Source organism: Chamaea fasciata, unplaced genomic scaffold (assembly GCF_029207755.1).
Source record: "Chamaea fasciata isolate MVZ Bird 193981 ecotype frontalis unplaced genomic scaffold, bChaFas1.0.hap1 SCAF_8, whole genome shotgun sequence".
Classification (NCBI taxonomy): Eukaryota; Metazoa; Chordata; class Aves; order Passeriformes; family Sylviidae; genus Chamaea; species Chamaea fasciata.
In genome coordinates, this window is record NW_027094093.1 from 14,742,539 (window position 1) to 14,765,488 (window position 22,950).

A 22,950-nucleotide genomic window follows, 5' to 3' on the forward strand; every position below is an offset into this window, starting at 1 on the left:
AAAGTTTCCCCATATCAATCACACAAAGGAAGGAGACACAAAGAAGGTTAGTTGGCTTTTATTTTAGTCTGAATTAAAAATATTCCTTAAAAAAAACCAACACACAACCATGGATGGAATAAGTTTTCACAGTCATGATCTGACTTGCTGTAAGACAACAAGGGTTAAGTAGTAGCCCAGACAATTGGAGAAAAGTTTGCACCTTTATGAATTGTGGGGTGAGGGAAGAGGTTAACAGTTCCTATGCTTCACATCCAGTCAGAAGGAGCATAACTAAATGCATGGCCTGCATTTAGGCACTGCAGCATGGCTTTGGTAGGCTCTTAGCCTATAAGGCTTGTATCCAGCATTTACTAAGTGCTACTCAAATGCTACAGTCCTGACTGTAGCAATGGAACCAAATCCCTTGGTATCAGGATCCTGTGCTCTGGTTGGCACTACAAGATAAATTCAGGAGAGCCGGGGTAGAGCTGGCATAGCCCTCTGAGCTCACACTCACGGGGAAGTACTGCAGAGAGGACGGAATTCATCTCTAAGGTCTGCTGGACCTTAGAAGGTTGCTGCTGGTTTGACCAGAGCTGTGACAAACTGGCCTTCAGACTGAGAGGAAGAGAGAAACATAGATCAAAGTCAGAAAGGAAAACCTCAGGTCTACTGTGAACAAAACTGGGAATCTAGACCCATACCATGCTTTTATCAAATTCATCTGCTTAGCAAAAGTAGGGCTTAGCCCAGCAGCTCAAAGGGCTTCAGAAAACATGATTTTCTAAAAAGTTTAGAAAGTGTCTATGTTCATTTTTATCTAGTGTTTGTAATGTTACACAACAAAGCACGATACAGAGCCACTTATGTAAGCAATGACAGAAAAGCCAGGTACAAGTTTTCTCCACTATCCTAAAGTTCCCATTAGCTCTTGTAATTCTTTCTTTGATGGGGGCACTTGTATTTGTTCCAATTCCTTTAAAGTGTCTGGAGGAACTACTGCATTGCCTGCATCTACCAAGTACCCCAAATTTTTATTTCTTGGTCCTTGATGATTTTCAGGCAGAATTTCAATTTCTGCTTCATGTAATGCCTCCCATTATTGCTGCTGCTTCTCTCACCTTTTCATGGGAATTTCCTCCACTTAGAGTATCATCTATATATTGGTGTAATTTCACATCTGGGGAGAGTGAAGAGTGTCTGTAAAAATTCAGCAAGATTGAGCAATTGTGGGTGAATGTTTGTAGCCTGGAGGGAGCCTATCAAAAAACTAAAACTGATGAGAGAACAACTGCTAAGATTGCAGTTAAAAACAATGCAGAAAGTAGTCCTGATAGATCTCAAGGTGAAAAATGTGCTCAAAATGCAAAGAAGCTTCTTCAGCCAGAAGTTGCAACATGTTCTAGTGAGACTGAAGTCTGTGAGATGGGGCAGAAGGCATGCGAGGGGGCTTTTGACAGGAAGAATAGAGACTGGTGTGCAGCACCATTCCCACTCTCCTGATGGAGTCCAAGACCTTGAAGTACAGAAAAGGTGAATCCAGCATAGCTGCAGAGTCTTCAAAGTGTTGACTTACTGCAAGAGGCTAAGAAGGGAGCTATCTTTGAGGTACAAAGTACGGAGAGTTTGCTAAAAGCCCCAGTTCATACCTTCTCAAGTCATGAAGTTCCCTGTGCTGATTCCAGTCTACAAAATTCACTTTTCTTGAGCAAAGAGACCTCCAGTGCCGGTGCTTTGCAAAAGGACTCAAGTGTGAGCAGAAAGAGCATCAGACAGAAAATCAAGAGAAAAATGAGTAATTGGGCAAAGAGATGATTCTGGTAGGAACTATCTGCCAGTGTGGTAATACCAGAGGGCCAAAGCTGAAGAACAGCCTAAAAGAAGCACAACAAAGCACGAGACAGTGCCACTTTAGACACTTTGTTAGGGGAGCTTGAGTAGAACCCATGCCTTAAGCCTTGGGCATAGAGGCCAGCTTCTGCTTCAAGTTTTCAGCAAGCTTGTCCAAAAACTCAAAGGTGTTCAGGTAATCAGAGCGTGTGACACTGGCGGGGGAAACAAAACAAGACAGATATTAGTTGTACAGACTCTCAAATAATCAAAGCTGGGGAAGACTGTTCAAAGAACTCTATGTTTTGCCTGTAAAACCAAAAGAGTTCTCTCCTACTCATCAGGCTGGGTTTTGTTTGCCAAAAGGCTCTGGAAAGAGGAGGCCAGGTGATATTTTACAGTTACGTAGGTCTTCTTCATTTATTAGGATCTGGCCAATATAGCTAGAGTATCATAAAAAAAAATATAAATCTTTGCAGTTCCTTCTTTACTTTTTTCTCCCATTCATTTGATGCAATAGCAGGGAGAAAGCAACCTGGACTAAGCTGCTTGGGTCAGGGAGTGCATCATGTTCTGTTTGTACAGCACTGGGTACAGGTGAGTCCTGTGAGTCCTGTTCTTTACCACACTAAAAATAACATTCCAGCAAATGCTGTTCAGAACCACCATGTAAAACAGCCTCCTCTAAGCATAGCTGTTATTTCATACACTTACTTAGGCAGGCCTTTGATGCAGGCAGCAAGGTCCTTTGTCATGAAGCCAGATTCAATGGTCTCAATGCAGACTTCTTCCAGGGCAACTGCAAAGTTCCCCAGGCTAGTGTTGTTGTCCAGCTTAGCTCTGTGAGCAAGGCCTCTTGTCCATGCAAAGATGGAGGCTGAGAGAGAACACAGGGTTATTCTATCCGTCTAGAACCTCCTGAAAGTTGCTCTCCATCATCAAGTGGAACAATAATTGGATTTTTAATACCAGGAAAATGGAAAGCAGACTGAAAAAAAATATAGAATATCTGGTATGGGAAGGAACACTTATCATCATCTAGGTATCCTTTGCCTTTTGTGCATCTCTAAAAAAAGAAACAAAGCAGACCTCAGAAACCACTCAATGCCTCCAGTAATCTCTCTATGCAAGCCACTTTATTTTCCTCCCGCCCAAGTCAGACAGAATGACAGGTGGTAGGACTCTGTAGTTACAGAGAACATTGTGACAGAAGGGTCCAGTCCTTTTCCTAACACTAAATTATGCTGATATTGATGTGAATTTAGAGGATTCTTTCCCTCATGTCCCATTCCAAGTGCACTTACACTTTGAGCGTGTACACGGCTTGGGGTGTGGTTGGTCCTTCTGGGCTATCAGAAAAGGGAGTCAAATAAAAAACAACCAACCTAAACCTTAAGGCGTTGTGGCTATAAATCAATTGTTCCCTGAAGAGTGAGTGCATATCTCAAAGGCTAGGTTAGGTCTAGCTTATTGCTTGCACTCACTCCATTCCAGCCTGTTCTATGCTTCAGGCTGTAGCTGTGTCTGTAGAGACCCAGAGAAGCTGACTTAAGTCACAAGAGCACTGGGGGTGTGTTCCCTCACCTCCCTCAGGCCACACTGTGATCTGAGAAACGCTCATTAGGCCTTGGCTTTGACAAACCACACCTCAACTAAGCCCTCCTCAAACTCAGCAGAAACCCAGGAACTAGTGGTGCTTAACGCGCACCTTTTTTTTTTTAATGAACAGCCTTGGAAAAGTATTTTTCTTGCCTGAATAACAACTGGACTTCCAAAGAAAGTTACTGATCTGAATTGCAGCCAAGTGGAAAATTACTATGACTAAAGCCCACTCTCTTGTGACCCCATACACAGTGACCCAAAGTAAGACCCCTCAAGCTCTCGATTATAAGGAGCTAATGCATCCTACACCCTGTTCTCTAACAACCCTTTAAACAGCAGCCCAAAGTGAGATCTTTTGGAGCTCACAATTTCCAGAAAATACACATGGAATCACAGAATAGTCTGAGCTGCAAGGGACAAAGAAGGATCACTGAGTCCAACTCTTATCTGAATGGTCCATATAGGGACTGAACCCACACCCTTGGTGTTATTAGCACTATGCTCTGACCAACTGAGCCCATCTCAAGAGAAGGAGCTAAGAGAAGGACAGGGTGTGTCCCAAACACTGATAACTGGATGGCTGCAGAGCCAACTATGGATTGTTGGTACTGACATGCCATTAAAATGAACCAGATTTGACTGGAAAAGAGGGACCAGGTGGAAAGAGGAGAGCACTTTTCCATGAGAAAGAACCACAACAAGGTACAGTGCAAGCACAAGAACGAACAGCAGCAAGTGGGCATGGAGTATAGGGTGGGATAGAGACCAAAGACCCCCAAAGTCCTCTGACCCATTTCCAGACAGGCCTGAATGAATGGACTGCACTTGATGACTAATGTACATAAAAAGCAAGAAACCTGTCCATAGAAAGGTACACCCCCCCCCCCCCCCGCCCCTCCCCAAGCCCAGGTGGTGCCCCAGGGGCCCTGGACATCTCAGCACCCAGACCAATGCAGCTGGATTGCCACTTATCAGCTGGATCAGCACTGAAACCAGGATTGGCATCCCCTCAGCTGGATCAACACTGTGACCAGGACTGGTGATCTCTTTTTCTCTCTCTTTTCTCCCTTTAATTCTCTACTTTTTTTCTTTTTTTCTCTTTTCCTTTCTTACTTTCTTTAATTCATCTTTCCCTCTTTAATTCCTCTCCTCCCTTTCACCCTGCCCCTTTATCCAAAACCCACTGCTGTGTGCTTATATAGTAGGTCAGGGACTAACACAGTAATTTTTATGCCACGGGTGTAATTCGCTGATCTACTTTCTGATTGTTTGCAGACCCTCCAACTTTTTGTTGTTTCTTTTGATCAGTGAGCATTTAAGAATCTTAGGTACTTCCTTCCCCTTAAGGGTCATCACAGTCTCTGGAAGAAAAATGCATTATGAACTGCAAGTTTCACCACTCAGTGAAAGGGTGCAGATGCTCTTACTCTAAACTTGTTGTTTCATGTGTAGAGATGATGAAGGGCAGTGAAAAGCAGCTCACCAATGGGGTTAGTGGAGGTTTCTTGGCCCTTCTGGTGCATGCGGTAGTGACGAGTAACTGTCCCGTGAGCAGCTTCTGATTCAACAGTCTTGCCATCAGGGCAGATCAGCACGCTGGTCATCATCCCCAGAGAGCCATAACCTACACAATACAAGTTTTAAAAGTTCAGTGTCTCCTTTGGACAGCTCCCTCAAATTCCCCTTAATCTCCCAATCCTACAATCTCCCTACATCCTCTCACTGATGTGAAAATCCCTGAACAGCAGAGCTGCAGTAGTGCTTCTGCAACTAACTGGCAAAACCCTACACTTCAAAATAACAGTTAATCTCAAAATGAAGTCCTGCTGAACAGTGAGGTAGACAGACATTCTGCACCATTTCAAGAAAATTAGTTTTCTCACCTAACTTGCTGGACAGATTTCTACTAAAAAGATACAGTAAGAGAACAGTAAGTGTTGGGCTGCTTGTCTTTCACACAGGGTGACAGGAAACAAACCAACTTCTTATCAAGAGCATCTGCTCTTGTGAGAGGAACCAGCAACTTCTGATATTGGACATTCACACCACTTCTGACCCTGTAGGTTTCAGAGATCTGCATCTTTGAAAGCCACTTTGTTTAGCAGTCCAACACACATCCTTGTTCTATGGGAGGCAGTTTAGTGGCATTACCTCAGGAAGAGTGTATAACATAAAGCCACACATCTCATCCTGTGGAATTCTGAATCCATATTTATTTTGGCACTGGGCACCTTGGTTACATAGGATTTTCATCAGGCATTGCAAATATGTAAAGTTAAATGTATCAATCTCTCTCTTTACACGTGACAGGTAGCTTTAGGTCCTGAAGGTTTTATTACTTATCTGCAGAGCACCTGCCATCACACTCAGCAGCAGTCAGCTTAACTGAAGCTGTCAGTGACAGAGAACCAGCTGTCTAAATACTGTCCCTTAGAATAGAAAGCCTACCAGTTATCATGGTGGTAGGAACTTCCCTCCTGTAAATAAATACAACTACAGAGTCTAATTCAATAGATTTTCTTGTAAAAGCAAAATCAGATTTTTTTTTGACTGCCCAATACTTCCATGACTGGCCACAGGTTTGAAATACAAGTTTTGAGACCCAACACCACCTCCTGGGCCATTCCATAAGATGTGACAGAAGGACACAAGAGACTATTACTAAGCCTGCTTCAGTGTGGCACAGGAAGCACCTCATACCTTGTGCAACAGAGTCAGACTGCACATCCCCATCGTAGTTCTTGCAGGCCCAGACAAAGCCCCCTTCAGATTTCATGGCCTGAGCAACCATATCATCAATGAGCCTGTGCTCATACCAGATCTTTTTGGCTTCAAACTGGGACTTGTATTCTCTAGAAAACAAAACCAAAACCACCTTGTCATATAAACAGGGATTGCACAGTTTGTACATAGAGAGGTGCACAGAGATAAGACTAAAAACAAAACAAAAAACCCTGCAATCTCTCTACTCTTTTTTTCCCTTGTCTGCTTTGCTAGGCTATAGCAAGGCAGCTTCAGAGTCACAGAGGCACCCACAGACAATCTGTGACTTTATTAGAAGAGATGGACACCACAGCCACATTTAGCAGAGCTTTCTGCATCGAGTATTGTGCCTTGCAGGACAAGGGGTACTGTGACAGAGATGGCATCCCCTGTACCCTTAAAGTGTTGCTGATGTCTGAAAAAGCAACTCACAAGGCTGGAGAGGATGTTCCTGCTGCAGACTTATGCACTGCAGTAGGAAATATACAACTGATTACCTGTCATAGATCTCTTGGAAGATGTCTTTGAAGCGGCCATCATATCGCTTCAGAATGGTGTTCTTGGTGCTCATGTAGAGGGGCCAGCCTTTAGCCAGTGCCATTTGGAAGGAACTGTGGGCAAAATCCTTGATAGACTGGTCAAGATTGTACATTCCCATGGCTACACCACCACAGCCTGTTAGTGGAGGAAGAACAGACAGGAATCAACTAGATTTAGTTTTGGTTTAAGAATTTTATTCTCCCCATAGCATACTCTGGCTGGCAGGCAGGCTGGTGCTCTCCCCACGTGTCTTAATCTAGTTCTCAATTTAAGGCTGGCTCTTTCAGGAGAAGATTTGCTTGGCACTATCAGCTCAAAGCTCCAGCAGTTCTGCGACACATGAATAGGAAGGTGGTTTTGTTTTACAGGTAAGTACATCTTAATAATGTGATCTAATCCCTCTAAGAAGTTTTGTTCTAATCCAGTCTAAGTACTCAAACACACTGTGACAGAAGTGTGTGTACTTGAACTCCTGCTAGCCATTTAAGTAGAACAGTCTTTTTCTATCAAAGCAGCAGGCAGCAGTTAGAAGCATGAGATCTCAATGAAAGCCAGAAAGGGATGTGCTCACACATTAAATGCTTTGAGCCTTCAGAACTAACTCCAGCAGTCAAGGACTGCTTTGCCTAGCTCAGGTAAACAAGACTGCACATGAATTCCTGCACATTTTTCGGCATGTGTGGCCTACCCTGCAGCTCAGGCCCATTTCTAGCAACTTGTGGGAAGAAGGTGCCAGTCATGTGGGTGCTTAGGCAAGTCCTGAGAAGGCTCTGAGGAACTATCAACAGTCACATGACTTAGATTGTATAAGGCAGATGTGTTAGAAGCACAAATGGAAGTGTGCTGAACTTGCAGCCCAGACCATCTAGAAGAAAGCAGCACTCAGATCACAGAAGAGGATGATTGTGGGTGAAGGTAGGGTCTAGAGCTTTATGAGAAAGCTTTGTCATTTTCAGAGCACAACTCCGTTTCTAGTGAAAAGGAGATACCATATACTTAATTTTAAGCACCTCACTACCACCATCTATGTAGTTTTTGTACAGTACAATCAGGGATCTTTGCTCTGGAAACACCCAGAGTTTTTAAATACCTCTCCCAATATCCATTTGTCCTTACCCCCAGATGGCTGTTACTATATGGACATATATGCAGAATGAAGTGGGGAAGCCAGAGGAGGTTTATCTGCTTGCCAAGATAGCAATGTCATTTAAAGTTGATATTTGCAGAGAATGAAATTCCTGTTGTTACCAGTGAAAAATACATGTTGTCCCTGTACCTTCCCTATGGAGTTAAGGACAATTCAGGGTGTGATCAGCCACAGAGACTGTGTCCTCAGGGGCCATGATTTCATGGTGGCTGGATGACAGCTATTAGGTTTTATTCAAGCAGCTATTTTCATACACCTTAAAGAAAATCCTTATTGCAATCATACAATCCTACTGCCTACTAAAAATCTCTTGATTCAGTGTCAAGGTTGAACACATTAGTACAGCAATAAGACAGGCTTCCCTTAATCAGTTGGGATACATGCTGGCACAACAGTTATCTGTGGGGAGGGCAGCTCCCCAGAGCAACAGCAGTAATCTGCCATCTTTGCACTTCCCTTCTTTCTGCTTGCTGATGCTATGCAGAGCAGCAAATCAGACTGGCAGCTGGATGGCCACACATCTCCAGCACAGGCTCACCAGTCACCTTTCAAATGATAACAGATTAGGACTGGCTGTGAAGCAGGTGAACTTCAGATGAAAGGCTTTGCAACAAGAGATGATAGAGATGTAAGTTCTTATGAGCAAACATGCCAGAGAAATCAACTATTACAGAAGAAGGTCATATGTCAATCTTGGTACCTGTTTGCCAAACCAACTGCACACAAACAAGGATGCTGTGGTTTACATGGCTTCATTTTTTGGTGCCTAAAACCAAAACACTGCACACTCACACACAGATCACCATAAGACTTTAAATCCTGAACCCTTTCATTAATGACAGACAAGAGACATAACTTGTGTGATGTTTCCCTGAATCCTGCTCCTAGAGAAAACAGCGTGAGTCCTGGCAATGTGTGTGTTACTGCTTCCATTAACAGAGCCCAGCAATGTCAGGACTCCTCCTGAGCCTTCAATGTCCACAGCCAGCACAGAAATAGGGAGAGGAGTGACACCAAAACCTTTGGTACTGCATCTGTTGAAACAGATACAGCCTACACAGTCAGGAGCATCCTTGTGAAATCTTCTTTCCACCTTACAGAGTAAGTGTTGATTATCATTTCTATTGAGCAAATAAAAAGATTGCTTCATAAAGAAGGGCAAAAACTGCAAAGGTATACAGAGATCAGTAAAAGAAACTAAACCCAGAAAGAATTACACATGGATTGTTCTCAAATATAATCTCCCCTTAGGTCAAGCCTTGCTTACCTAGCAAATTTGCCTCTGATCACAGAGAAAAACATATATGCTGCTACCAGAGTCATCATTTAAGGAGTGTGACAGATGGCCAATCTAATATGATTGTGCTCTCGACGTGCCTCTTTGATCCCAGGAAGATTTCAAGGAACTTTCAGTACTTGACAAATAAATGAAGAAGGCCTAAACCTTCTCCCCCACTCTACCTCTAAATCATATTTTACCATCAAACAGATCTGACTGATAATTCAAGGTTAAATTAAATCAAAAATATCAGTTTTAATCACTAATTAGAGAAAATACCTACTTTCAAAGTTATGGACCAGATATGTGACTGGTTTGCCTCCATCTGTGGGAGTGTAGGTCATCTCTACTTTTCCAGGCCCTGGTACCACAAAATCAGTTGCTCTGTACTGTTAAAAAAAAAAAAAAAAAAAAAAGCCATGATGATTTTATCTATCAGGAAGAGAGAACCATAAAAGACAGCCCTCATTTGGGAGGGAGTTGTACTAAAAACCCCACTAAGCAGACTTTTTATTCAGCCATATTGTCATTGGATTATTTTACTAGAGATTAGAAAGACGAGTCATGGAATCACTTAGGTTGGAAAAGACACTTAAGATCATGAAGTCCAACAGTCAACCCAGCACTGCCGAGAGCGCCACGAAACTGTGTCTTTAAATAGTCAAAAGTCTGCCTGTTTCAGAATCCATCTTCCCCTTTAGGGGAAAAAGCTCACAAATTCTTGAGCCCCATCAATTGGCAGAGTATCTACTTCTGCAGATGTACTGAAGTTTTAAAGTGCAGAGTATTTAGATTGTTGTATGGTTGGTGGGTAAAAAGGCTCCTGTCCCTGACTCAAAAAAGCCATTCATATTACAACTGCTAAACTCATAAGTAACAGGGCTCATACATCATACAAGATGACATTTGAAAGGCCAGCCTGTAGTAAGAGTCTTTGAAATTAAAAACTTGAAGTATTTAAATGATGTCTCATGTTCCCAATTGTCCTGAACAGTACTATTTAAGGTTACATTTCCTTGAAATTTGTTATTCTTTTTCATGTAGTTTCCCTCCTATCAAGGGAATCTGCTCCCTGAACTGTTCTGAAGTTAGTGTCTTGTTCCTATGTCCTTTGTATGTTCTAATACTGCTCCTTTCACTTTAATCTCATACTTTTGCAGGGTTTCAATCCTTCCCCTTTAATCCACTGTTTCCTATTTTTATTTTGACCTTCTCAATTGTTCACAACATTTAAGGATGTTGAGTCCAATTCTTTTCCACTGTCAGGGTTCTGCAATTATTTTCTTCTTGAAAATTTATTATTTTACCTTCCTATCCCAGGTAATCTAATGACTTGTCCTCAGTTTGCAGGCTATTTAAGCACTTGGCTTTTCTAGAAGACTTTTCTTTTGCCATGTTTGGTAGTTTTATAGCATATGATTGCCCATGGAGAACAGTATGACTGATTCTTATCTTCCAGGCCACCCAAAGGGCAGAACACTGAGAACACGGCCTTGTACTACAGCTGTCAGGAGAGCTCTGGTAAAAGAGGTTTCCCTACTTCTGTACCATAACCTGATGTGCCCAGGAGACAGCAACTCTGCAGGTATGCTATGCAAGTTAAAGAAGCAGATCACAGTTTAAAAAAAAAAAAAAAAATTAAAAAAGAAATAGAACAAAACCACACCCCCAAACAGAAGGCAATTTTGCCCACTTCTAGAAATCACTCACTTTTATCCATTTTTGCTGTGAGCAACATTTGACACCAGAAAGTCCTGCGAAGTAAGAAGGTGGGCAGTGTAAAGATGTTCTTATGTAGGGAGGAGGGTTCTACAGAGTTGAAGAACAGTAACTTAGCAGAGTTAAGTGTCTAAGTACAGGCCTATGTAATCCAAGCACAGCCTTCTGAATGCTGTTTACACAGTGACACTGCAAGGAAGAGAGGCATGAACCAGGCTCTCCCACACTTGCCAGGTGCAGTACAAACAAAGTGGAAGTGCTCTCAGGTGAAATTCACGGGACAGAGCAGGGGCACAGGGATGTCTAAGTCTTTGGAGCTCCATACCAGTCAGGAATAAGGCTGTTAAGACAAAAGGAGGGGTAAACACTGAAGTGACTCACTTGATCCCCATAGGCGTGACGGCCAATGACAATGGGCTTCACCCATCCAGACACCAGCCGGGGAATGTTCTTGCAGATAATTGCCTCTCTGAAGACAGTGCCACCTAGGATGTTCCTAATTGTGCCATTGGGAGACTTCCACATCTGCTTCAACTTGAACTCCTCTACTCTCTTCTCATCAGGAGTGATGGTTGCACACTTTATGCCAACGTTGTATTTCTTTATGGCTTCAGCAGCTTCCACAGTTACTTTATCATTTGTAGCATCACGATGCTCAATGCCCAAGTCATAGCTGCAACAAACCCACAAACATGGTCAGGACTGCCCAGGACATTTGTTTGCGTTCAACAGGAAAGAAACAAGACCCCATATGTGCTTGTGAGCGTAGTTCCAGCATTCTACCACAACTGAAGTTATCCCTCTTCCAGTGCAAATGCTGCTGGACTGGAAGAAAGCACACTTATACAGTGACATTTCTACTGTTAGTGGAGGCTGGTAGGAGATTGGAGAAAGGAGAGCTTCAGTTTATGGCTGAGGTTTGCTGCCAGCACGGGACAGTATCTCCTCTGCCTTGCCTTTTGAGCTTCCTGCAATGGCAGCTGTCAGTTGAGGATTCTAATTGTATGGAACAGCAAAATTCCCAGATGAATATGAGCCTTTATTTCAAACCTCTTGTGCTGAGGGCTCTGACTTCCTTCATGTACTGAGCACATGAAGCTACCCTAGGCTTAAAAACTGCTATGACAATGGGGCCACAATGCTGCTCTGGCAGCAAAACTGCCAATATTCCCCTCAAACATCAGAGAAGGGTCATTTCTATACTCACTCTTTTAATAGCTTTTGGAGAACAATGGGTGCCCAGCATGGGACAGCCCAGAAGCACGGCTAGCTGTACAAGAATCTAACCATTGTGCTGCCTCAGCCAGGGGTTTGCTTGCCCTTGTCCCACCCTCTTTGGAAAGGGATGCTCTCCAGACTGTGTGCATGTATTATGCTGCTGGGTTCCTGTCTGCCTGGTTCCCAACACCAGCAAGCAGAAAGCCTGATGTAGGTGGCATACAAATGGCTCCAGTGGCAGGGCAAGAGGTCAGACTTGTGGGTATAGCTATGGCAGATACCACTGAAGGCCTCTGTCCACATGGCTAGAAGCAGTGTAGCTGGACACTTCTCTAATAATTATAGATCAGTGGCCAGAAAAGGAAGAGATTATTTGTTCTGCTTGGCCAGATGCTATAGATAGCATGTGCCTTTTGCTGTACCCAGCTGCTAATATTTGTTTTATTATTTTTTTTTCCCCCCAGGAGCGAGGATAGGAGCACAGCCTAGCTTCAGGGAGTAATAACAACAGCTCACATCGTCAACAGCAGAGCTCAGGCTTACAGCCATCAGGGCAGAACCTGTGCCCTACACACACCCTTCTGTCCTCTGGGCAGATCTTCAAACAGGCATGGCAAGAAGCCATAACCCCACTCAGGGGTGCAGAATGCTGTGCTTCAAGTCAGGGAGTGACTGAAAAAGCCCATGTTTCTCATTGTATAGGCTGCAGGGAGTCATGCAGACTGCCCAGGTGCTGGAAACCCCAAGACACAGGAGATGAAAATACAGGCCATGTCTCTGAGAGACTTTTTCAGAGGCACAGTACAGGCAAAAAGCTAACTGACAATTCAGCACTCACTGTTACTGCTGTGAGGAACCCTGGGGGGAATGCTTCCAGAGCTACTGAAAATCCATCAACACCTAATGACACATGCAAACTGCACTGCAAAGTAGCTGAATGTCACAGAGCCATTACCTGTGCAAATCCAGATCTACATAAGGAAAAATCAGCTTTTCTTTAATCAGTTCCCAGATGACCCGTGTCATTTCATCTCCTTGCATCTCCACAACGGAGCCTCCACGGATTTTTTTAGACATCTTGAACTGCAATAGACATACAAAAGTCCAACCCAAGTTAAAAGCTACCAGTACATGTATCCTGCATTTTTACAACATAACTAGGTGAGGCACTAACATGGCATACAGCATCTCTCCAAACAGTCTTGAAAATAACCTCAGTTTATTCTTGGATTCATGCCACACAGCATTTTTCTTAAAGCCCCATCTCCTACGGATATCTATGTGAGGATAAAAAGAAAGATTAATATCTTGATAATTAAGGGTATGGGCTTTATTATGGTTATATCAAAGAACTTGAAAACATGACCAAATTCTTCCCCCAAATTCCACAGAAATAGATGAGCACTGTTTACTTTTAGATTTCATGAGTTCTAGTCCAGTTGCCTGTTTCTCCACCTTTTTCTGAAAATCAGGGGTTAATGGACATGATTTCAATGACAGCTCATACTGCTGAAACTACTACAATTAATATACTGTGAGCTTCTTTATTAGCTTTGTCCCCCAGGAAGGAAGGAAACAGGTAGAAAAATCCAAGGGCTACACATCAAGAGTATTTTTTTGTGGCAAGCTTTATTTCGACAGTTAAAATAAATACTGGACACATTTGTTTGCTGTAGAGAACAGAGGTTTCCCAAGATATTTGTGAACAAAGCCTCAAAAAAACACCCCACCTTGAACTCTGCCCTTCTATTTGCACTTTGTTCTTTGTCAAGAAAACCTCAGAAGGCAGTGAACTGCTCTAACACAGTGCCCTGCTTTCCAACACAGTTTCTTGGGTCTCGGCTCTGATTATGAAAGAGCAATGACTTGGCAAGTTCCTCCTTCCAGGCAGTCCTGTGCTGTGTGCAGCTGCCAGGATACTACAGTGAGATGGGAAGCCCTTGTGCCTCAGGCTGCAGTCTCTGAGACCAAGGGCCATGAATGACTTGATCCAGAATGAAGGGTCCCACTGTAAACAGGATCTGTTCATCTAGACCAAGTTATTCTGAGGTGTGGGGCATGCAGAGTAGGGGCCCCACATCACAAGCATGTTGGAACACCATCCCAGGGTTAAAATTTTCTATTTTTTTTTTTTTTTTATTACTTGTGCTCCATTTCCAAAATGCAATCTATTAAACAATTTTAGCCTGGGAAGAGCATAAGCTTTCTAAGCTATGTTCACAGGATCAAGCTTTTCCAAACCTTTTAAAGTGCAAAAATTAAAAAAACAAAACCAAAAACGAACCCAAACCAAAAAAACAAACAACTAAGAAAGGCAGCCCCAAACAAAAAACAAACAAACAAACCCCAAACAACCCCCCCCACAACAAAACCCCACTCAGAACAAAACCACCCCAAATAAAACCCCATCCAAAAAAATAAAACAAAACCTTAAAAAAAATTGAAAAAGTAATATAAGGTTGTGTTAGTGAGACTGAGTTTAAAAGATAAACTACTTCAGGCACTTCTACCCCTAACACAGTACCTTGGCTTATACTGGGCCTCTCTTGTCCTCAAGGAGAACTTTAACTTCATATGACCACACTCGCTCTGAACTCAGTTTACTTATGCAAGTATTTTGAACCCAATTTTCAATTGTGTCTATCTAAATAGATAAGGTCTGTATCACAGTCCATGGCCTAGGCACAGAATTACTTCTCGAGGAAAGTTCAGTTTTGCTTTTGGCACAATCTGAGAAACAGTCTGATGCACTTAAATAAAAATGTAGACAGGCACAGACCCACAAAACACTGCTTGTTTTGTGGTTTGGTGCTGCTTAACCCAGACAAATCAGACTATGTCAGTCATAGCTATAGGTTTGGCTTCAGAACTATTCCATGCTGCTGTCAGGCAGAGAACACAAAGGGAGGTAAGACACACCTCCATTGAGATACATCTCCACTGATGTGTGGAAATAGCAGCTTCTTTAACAACTCTGACTGCATCCAACACATTGACACGATCACGGCCCAGCAACTGGTACTTTTCCCCTCCTCAGTCACCAGTGCCCCCTGTTTCTCTCTGAACTGGGGCAGTCCTGCAGTACCATCCCTCTTCTGCACACCAGTCATCACGCCGAGAGAGGCTCCTCTAGAGAGCACACATTCCCTGCAGTTCAGCTCCGTCACTCGTCCCCTCCGATTTTATATTGAACTGCCAAAATCCGAAAGGTCTTTCTCCTGCAGCAGCTCCTCTTTAAATACACTTCACCCAGGCACGCAGCCAAGGCAACTTAGAAGAAACTGTGTATTTCCAAATACCTCTTGGTCCCTAGGAAGGGCTCGGCTCGGGGCCTGGGCCAATAATTAACTATTGCAACAAGTCCGTAACTCCGGCGTACAGCTGATCTCCCGGGAGGCGGCGGCTCGCAGGGGGCACGGAGCGGGTGGCTGGCACCAAGCGAGCTCTCGGCTGCACTCGATTTTCCGCACTCGCCCCTGGCCAGGCGATCCCGAGGCACACCGGGGGTATTCCCACGGGGCCGCGGGCAGCAGCCGCCGCCGCGGCCGAGGCTGAAATCCCAGCACCGGCACGGCCGCGACGGCGGCCGCTCCCCAAGCGGGCGGGGACCGGCGAGGGCCCCCGAGCCCGACTTACGCCCGGGCCACCACCGAATAGCGGGAGACCCCAAGACTGCGTGAGAGACGGCCCAGCCCAGGACAGGGCGGGCGATCCCGGGGCGCAGCACCCTACGAGCCGCAGCGACACTCGCAACGGGCGGGGCGCGGCCGCGGGGTCCCGCCCGCACCGAGGGAAAAAAGCCCTGAAACACAATCCCGCCCCTCGGGGCCCCGCTGCCGGGCGCCGCGCCCGGGAGAGAAAGGACAAAGGGGGCTGCACGGCCGCCGAACCCGCGGCTGGCTGGGGCGGTGGCGCTGCCCTTTACCTGCAGCCCCGGTGCCGTTCCGTTCCGTGCGGCGTTGCGGGCGCGATGCGGGGCCGGGCCGAGCGCGGGGCCCTTTATGTGGCCGCGCCCCCCGCCCCGCCCGGCGCCGCCGCGCCCCCTGCCGGCCGCGCGCGGCCCCTCCCCCCGGCGGCGGCGCGGGGCCGCCAGGGGGCGCGAGGCTGGCGCGGGGCCAGCAGCCGGGCCCGCCCCGGTCTCGCGCGCCGGTGCCCCCGTGCGAGGGGCCCGCGGCAGCTCGGACCGTGCGGCTGCCGTTCCGGGCCGGGCCCGTTCCGCGCTCTGCCGCCCCCGCGCAGTGAGCGCCCGCCGGCACAGGGAACCCGCTGGCGCCGGGGGATTCGGGCGTGCCCCAGGGAGAGCGCCGCAGCCCAGCCCGGGATGCGGTACGCACGGCAGGCACGGGCTCGTCCGCTTGCGCTGGGGCGGCGGTGTCGACACCACGGCCCCGGGGGCAAGAGGTGTCTCCTCTCTGGGGCTGGGGCGAGGCGGGGAGCGTGGCCGGGGAGGAACCTCGAGGCGGGAATAGAAGGGAATATTAATGAAATATGGTGTACTACGACTTCCCGGGAGACACACCGGCTAGGCGCACCGCCAGCGGCTCCCGACGCAGCAGCCCGGGTACGCCGCGGCCGGGCGGTGCAGCCGGGAAGGGCCGCGGGGCGGGGCCGGGCGCTGCCGGCGGGTGGAGTGCGCGGAGCTTCGATTGGCGATGCCTAGGCGGGGAGCGGCGCGCTCGGCGGGCGGTTGGTCGGGGCTGGCGGCGCTGCCGGGCCGGGCGGGGAGGGGAGGCGGCGGTGCCGCCCCAGCACCGGCACGGCAGCCGCGGGCAGCAGGTGAGCACAGCCCGCCGGGGCCGCGCCGCCCGCACCGCTCTGCCGCCCCCTGCCTCCGCGAGCCTTCTCCGGCCTGCCCGGGCCGGGCCCTGGTAGCGGCTGGCGGCGGCTCTCCGGGGGTCGCTGCCCAGCGCGTCCTCCCCGTCCCGTCAGGTGATCTCCGGGTCTGCCATCCCGGTGAGGGAAGGCGGCGGTGTCCCCTTCACAGAGGGGAGAGCAAAGCGGCAATCTCCGGCGGAGAGGTTGGAAAGGGGGCGAGTGTATCACGCAGTTATGTTTGAGTTGCGGGTGTTTTTTGCAGCCTGGGTGTGTTGTCCAGGTGCCCGGGAGTAGTGTCTGTGTAAGAAGGAGTGGCCGCATCCTTCTGGCACTGAGCAGTTGCGGTAAGTTTAGTGGACGCAGGGTGTCCCGGCGCTGCTCTGGACGGAACAGCAGCACGCGTGAGGGGGGAGGCTCACAGCCACCCTCGTTCTCCGTGTTGTGTCGGGGGTGAGGTGGTGACTGCTGGAGCTGCGGCTTCCAGTGGGTGTAGGTACCCCGTGAGTGTTGGTGAGGATCCTGGGAGGAATGTGCTCTGGTGTTCTGCTTGTTGACCGATATGTGCACCTTGCTTTCTCGTTTCCTATATTGTACAAAGAAGTGACAATTTCTTGGTTTCTTGCGGTGGGATGGGGGGGAGTATTTTCCCTCTAGTGGGACAACTAAAGGCTGATAGATTCCACAGCTAGTGTGTTGTACAGCACAGAAAATCTAGGTGTTTCTGGAGCTAATGCCAGGTACAATGCTATTCTTTTCAATAGCTTTAATTAGACTAATTCTGCTGTGACAGAAGCAGTTATTATGTTTTTTCCCGTTGAAACCATGGGTTTTGTTTTTCTATAATCATTCACACATATATACATGCGTGTATATATATATATGTTTAATGCAAGTTCAGGGACTTGCTTGTAACTCTTTTCTTGCCAGGCTATAGTCAGTTGCTGAAATATTAGCATAGTTTCCTACAAAACTTTTACTTCATAGTGGCATTTTTAATGTGGTAGTGTGTGTGAAGGTACACCCTTGTTCTATGTTCGACAAACTATTAGTTCCCTTAAGATTGAAGAAACAATTCCAAAATTGCCTGAAGAGTGTGTTCCATGAACTCTGGTGTTTAAGTACATTCACATCACCTGTTTGAATAATACTGGTGAAATAAACAACAAAACATACCCTGATTTACAGGGGAGAGGGATGTGGTAGACTGAGATTCAGCCTTACATAAAGAATCTGACCAAAGTTTCTCTTGAACCTTACAAAATGATGCCTCTCTGCTTTCTTTCCTGAGGATATGTGAATAGCAAAAGAAATTCTGAGCTGAAGGTGCTTACTGTGCAGAGCAATAAACAGAAATCCACTGAGAAGTCATGTGGATGACTTGCAGATACCGTCTTTTCAACATTCTTTGTAGGAATAGTCAAGCCTTGCCACATGAGCTGCCTGCAGCTTCTTAGCACTTTCAGTGTCAGTTGCTGATCACATTGATTTTCTCTGGACCGCACAGATTTCTTTTAGTATGGCTTCTTGGAACTTGGAAAAAATATTCTAGTCAGCAATGTAAGTCCTAGGGAACAGCTGTGGTAACTGGAAATTGTTATTTCATGCAGAAGTGTGTATCAGCTGCTAAGCAGGAAGTAGGCTCATGAGGGGTTTTGATCCTTGGCACAGGTAGAAATCAGCCATCACTCATAGGTTCCATCAGCTCCCTGTGTTCCTGCTCTGTCAAACATTTCACTAAATCTTGCTTAAACAAAGATGAAGCCTAGCAGGCTAGAAGTGCAGGCTGAGTGAGATGTTGTGAAAGAAATTGGGTGTCTACTCAGCTTAAAGAGCATGGGTTGGGGAAAAGTATGACTCTTGGCTGTATGGAAGCTTTGGTATGCAGAAAATAGGGTTTACAAGTATGGCTTCTCCTAATGCAGAAAATGGTTTGGGGTTTTTGTTTGTTTTTCCTTAATGGAGCTGCTCCTGAAAACGATGTTTGGAGGTGTTAGATTTGACAACAAGGAAACCACCGTTTGAGTTGCTTCCCTGGTAACTTGCACCAGGGCCTGTATTGTAATGCAGAGGGGAGGGAAACTGTTTCCCACCAAAATTAATCTTTCAGTCCTCTTTTTGTTTGTAGTTCATTCGGCTTCTCATTCTGAAGTTAACTTGGCCAAACAACAAGTCTGCCTTGTGCTTGCTCAGGCATGCCTGTTTTCAGTTTTGTTACAAGGGCTGCAGGAGTCCCAACATTAGGAGAAGAGCTGTCAAAGTTAAAACTTCTGTGTAATATGCCCGCAGAGTCTCCATTTGAAAACTCTTAAGTTCTCATAAACCTCTACTGGAGTGTGTAATCAGTGTAGTGGTTGTTTACTTTGTTGCTCTGGATGTTTAACCAGACACTCCGAATTAGGCTCTGCAGAGATGCGGCTCTCTTGTCCGTGGCTGGGCAGGGGGCATGGGCTCCTCTGGCACTCTAGATCTGTGCTAGTAGCAGATGCCTGTGGTCAGGTGGGTGAATGTCTCTCCTCTGGGATCTAATGAGATACCTCCTGTTCAGAAGAGGTTCTGTTTCACCTGCCCGTGTGTAATGTGTGTTCCCTGCCTCTTTCCAGGGCACCTGAAATGGCTGCAGATGACAAACGCTCTCCGACACTGGACTCTAGCAGTGACCTACCTCGTTCTCCCAGCAGCCCATCTCATCTCACTCACTTCAAACCCCTGACTCCTGACCAGGACGAGCCTCCTTTTAAATCAGCTTACAGTTCTTTTGTAAATCTCTTCCGTTTCAGCAAAGGTGAGTGCTGGGGGGATGTGTGGGCATGGGTTGTGTGTGCTGTTTGCTGCTTGTAAAAACACCTCTGACCATAGGAGCATAATGTCAAAGGGCTGATGGCAGTACTTTTGTGAGGGGTGTTGCATCTTGCTTTTGAGTGATGTAGTAGAGCTTTATTATGAGGGAAGATGGCCAGCATCTTGCAGCTGGAAATCTGTGGCTGCCTGTCAAAGTCAAAGACAAGCCAGTTAGCAGATAGTATTGTATAGATTCTTAGCCTGACATCAGAATTTCCTTTGCCTGTATGATTTCTTTTTGGGCTGAAAGTAGGAGTAACCCTCTGCTAGCCTGTATGAGCAAAATGTGTGTTTGTCTTTCCAGTACAAGTTCTTACTTCGGATTTCATCCACCCCACACCTTGCTGTGTATGTCATACCTGCAGCTGGGTGACAGCTGAGCTGCAATAAAGCAGGAAGTCCACACTTAATTTGCATGGCTTAGGTGCTCCCCATCAAGGAGTCTGAAGTGTTGTGAAAGTTTTGTATATGAAAAAAGATTGCTTGATTTTGGCCTTTGTGATGCTTGTGTCATGAAATATGTTCTCAGTGGGCAAACTCTAAAAGAACTGTGTGAGTTCCTTTTGGTTTCAGAGAAAGATCCTGCAAAGAGTGATGAATGAATGCACCTGGATTTTGTGCAAAAGCTGTGTATCCCTTTACTGGAGATGGCACACTGGTCAGCTGCTTTTGTTTAGTCTGTTCATTATCCAGCTCTGCTAAGCATACTTCAGCAGTGTTTGGGCTGGGGGAAAAGAGCCAAAACAGCTTTTTGCATAAGCAAACTGATCTGTTCAGACTCTTCTTATGCAGAATGAGAAATAATTACTTGGTATGACTGCTATTAGTTTGCATAGTAGAATAGCACCTGTCATTGCTAATTTATTGAAAGTAGCATGAAATGTGGTCAATACTGGCTTCACTTACTTTTTTTCTGACAAATGTAGCTGGAGTCAGTTGTTTAGTGAATGAGAAAACAACCTTGAAACAACACATGAAATGTGTGTATTTCTGGAATCAATGAGAACCTGTCTATACTTGATCTGCTGATGGAAATTAAAGGTTGTGGTAACTTTAATGTGATCTCAGTACTGGCTTGTAAAATAACTGAAAATCCCTTTTCAAGGCAGAAGTTGATAGTGAAGTGTAGTTATTCTATTTAGCAAGAATAATTCACATTCATATTCAAGAATAATCTGCCAGGGTTTTTTTGACACTTTTCACATTAGGAAATTTCTGAAATAGCCTGAGCCTTGAAGACAGCCTACTGTCCTGTTTCTATGATGTGTATAGTACTTTTAAAACTAAAAATTCTTTTGTTTTGTTTAATCATGATCCAAAAGAGCTATTTGTGAGAGTTTTTTTACCCTTAGCTTTGCATGTATTACTGGTTTTCTTTATCATGTCTGAACAGGTGGTTTCTTGCTTTTTGTCAACTCTAGATGATGGCAGGCTTTCATCCCCGGCAGAGAGAGCAGAGGCAGGACAGAGTGATCCACAAACATTGAGTGGTGGCTGGTCCAGTCCTCAGCATCCCACAAGGGCTCAGTCTCTGAGATCACCAATTCCTTACAAAAAACCACTGACTGGTGAGCTGCAAAGAAGATCTTCTGCAACTCTGGGTAATTTCAGCTCTTTGTTTTATAAGGCAATGCTGTACTAGCCAGGATGCTTCAGGGTGAGGTGGAAGGATGTGAGCAAAGGTTCACTGAGTGTCTAAATTCATAGCAGAATTTAGTATCAGGCTGCACTGCTTCTGTTAGTGAGGTTGCACTTTAACCTCATAACCCTCCACCTTTCTTGGTGTTCCAGCAAGACAGCTTCTTTCTGGGGCTCTGCTTTTTCAATTGGAAAACAATCTGGAACAGAAGAGGCTACCAAAATACATCCGGTGTTTTTAAGTCACCTGAACTTTGATCCTGAACATTTCTACTTTGAACATTTTGCTTTCTCCTTTGAGAGACTCATTTCTTAACATCCACATGCTAACTCTGGATGCATTTGATGTTTGTGCCTTCAAGGGAGTTATAAATGAAAAGTTTTGCTTATAGTTGTTTTAAGGAAAATTGAATAGAAAGTTGTGCTTAAGATTTTTTTTCTGGTCCTGCCAAACCTTGAAACTATTGCCAGATTCTGTACTGAATCTTTAGCTGGTATGTGAATTGATTGTGATTTCAGAAGTGCAACTGTGTAATGCCTTTATGAAGATATGGAAGAGCTAGGACGTAGATTGCAGGGGTTCCTCTTGAGATCTGGCAGGTTACTGTTGGCTGTTAGTGATAGCCTTGAGGAAACTGCTAAACCAGATAACAGTCTTGTGCAATACAGTATTTCCGAGAGTGTGGTACCTAGTGCAAGGAAATCAGATCCTAAATGTTGTTAATGTGTGTGGGAGTTTCAGAAAGACACGTAGTTTTGGTAGCCAGGCGAAAGTCTAGTACAGAGAACTAGCATTTTTCCTGAAGTCATTTGCATGCTTAGTTAAACATGTTCATTATCTTCCTCCTTGCCCTCTAGTGCTCTTTGATTCTTTCAGTTGTGCTTCTTCCAGTGAACCAATTAAGGGGTTTAATTAATTAATTTGTGGGTTTTGTTTACTTGGGCTCTTTCTTAAACAGTTTTCTCAAATGTCTCAAGAACAGCCATGTGCTCTTAGCTGATAAGCCAATTTGCTTTTTCATGGTATCACTTGGAAATTGCCTGGGGATAAGATGTTAGAAACCTCCAGGTGTGAGGTCTGTTGTTCAGTACACAGAAGGCAGAAATAATCTTGCTGTTTGACTTCCACTGGGAGTAGACATCCAGGGAATAAGATTTATTTTAAGGTTTATGGGAGGAACTGTTCCTGTATTATTCCAGCTCCTTTTCAGGACCTCCGTTCATATCTCTGGGTTTGAATGCAAGTATATTTAGAGAAATGTGATGACAAATTAGCCTGTAAAGAAGTAAAGTTAGAACAAGCAGGAATTGCTTCCCACTTTTTGAAGAGATTTCTGTGGTGCTGTGGGCCAAGTGGTCTGATTTGCTGTCGAGTATTTTCTCCCAAACAACCTTGCTGCTGTAACAAACATGAGCTCTGTGTAACACATGTCAAAGTGTACTGGATGGGTGAGAAGATTTGGGGGAGTTTTTTAGGCCATCTCACTTTATTTGAAGAGGGGGAAAAATACTTGCATTTTCCTTCTCTAAAAATCAGGTGTTAGTTTTTTTTTTTTAAGCAAACTTTAGAAAATTATTT

The 22,950-nt window shown here is 45.4% G+C and overlaps 2 protein-coding genes across 6 annotated transcripts in view; one reads left to right on the forward strand and one right to left on the reverse strand.

Annotated features, from left to right (window-relative positions):
- Positions 1-42: 42 nt before the first annotated feature.
- On the reverse strand, positions 43-16,084 carry IDH1 (isocitrate dehydrogenase (NADP(+)) 1). The gene is made up of 9 exons (XM_066189788.1): positions 16,006-16,084; positions 13,036-13,163; positions 11,244-11,535; positions 9,427-9,532; positions 6,675-6,852; positions 6,115-6,266; positions 4,898-5,038; positions 2,527-2,689; positions 43-2,027 (listed from the first exon to the last, which is right to left on the reverse strand). The coding sequence occupies exons 2-9, from the start codon at positions 13,155-13,157 to the stop codon at positions 1,934-1,936; spliced, it is 1,248 nt and encodes a 415-aa protein (XP_066045885.1). The 5' UTR covers positions 13,158-13,163; positions 16,006-16,084; the 3' UTR covers positions 43-1,933.
- Positions 16,085-16,378: 294 nt separating this feature from the next.
- PIKFYVE (phosphoinositide kinase, FYVE-type zinc finger containing) overlaps positions 16,379-22,950 on the forward strand; it is a 60,417-nt gene continuing 53,845 nt past the window's right edge. For 2 of the 5 annotated variants that reach the window (XM_066189790.1, XM_066189794.1), the window contains exons 1-3: positions 19,334-19,391; positions 19,496-19,677; positions 21,155-21,334. In XM_066189790.1, coding sequence (XP_066045887.1) covers positions 19,378-19,391; positions 19,496-19,677; positions 21,155-21,334 — 376 coding nt within the window. In that variant the 5' untranslated portion in view covers positions 19,334-19,377. Of the gene's footprint in view, positions 16,407-16,804; positions 16,857-17,078; positions 17,240-19,333; positions 19,392-19,495; positions 19,678-21,154; positions 21,335-22,950 lie in introns of those variants that run through there. The other 3 variants (XM_066189791.1, XM_066189792.1, XM_066189793.1) reach the window with 3 other exon arrangements.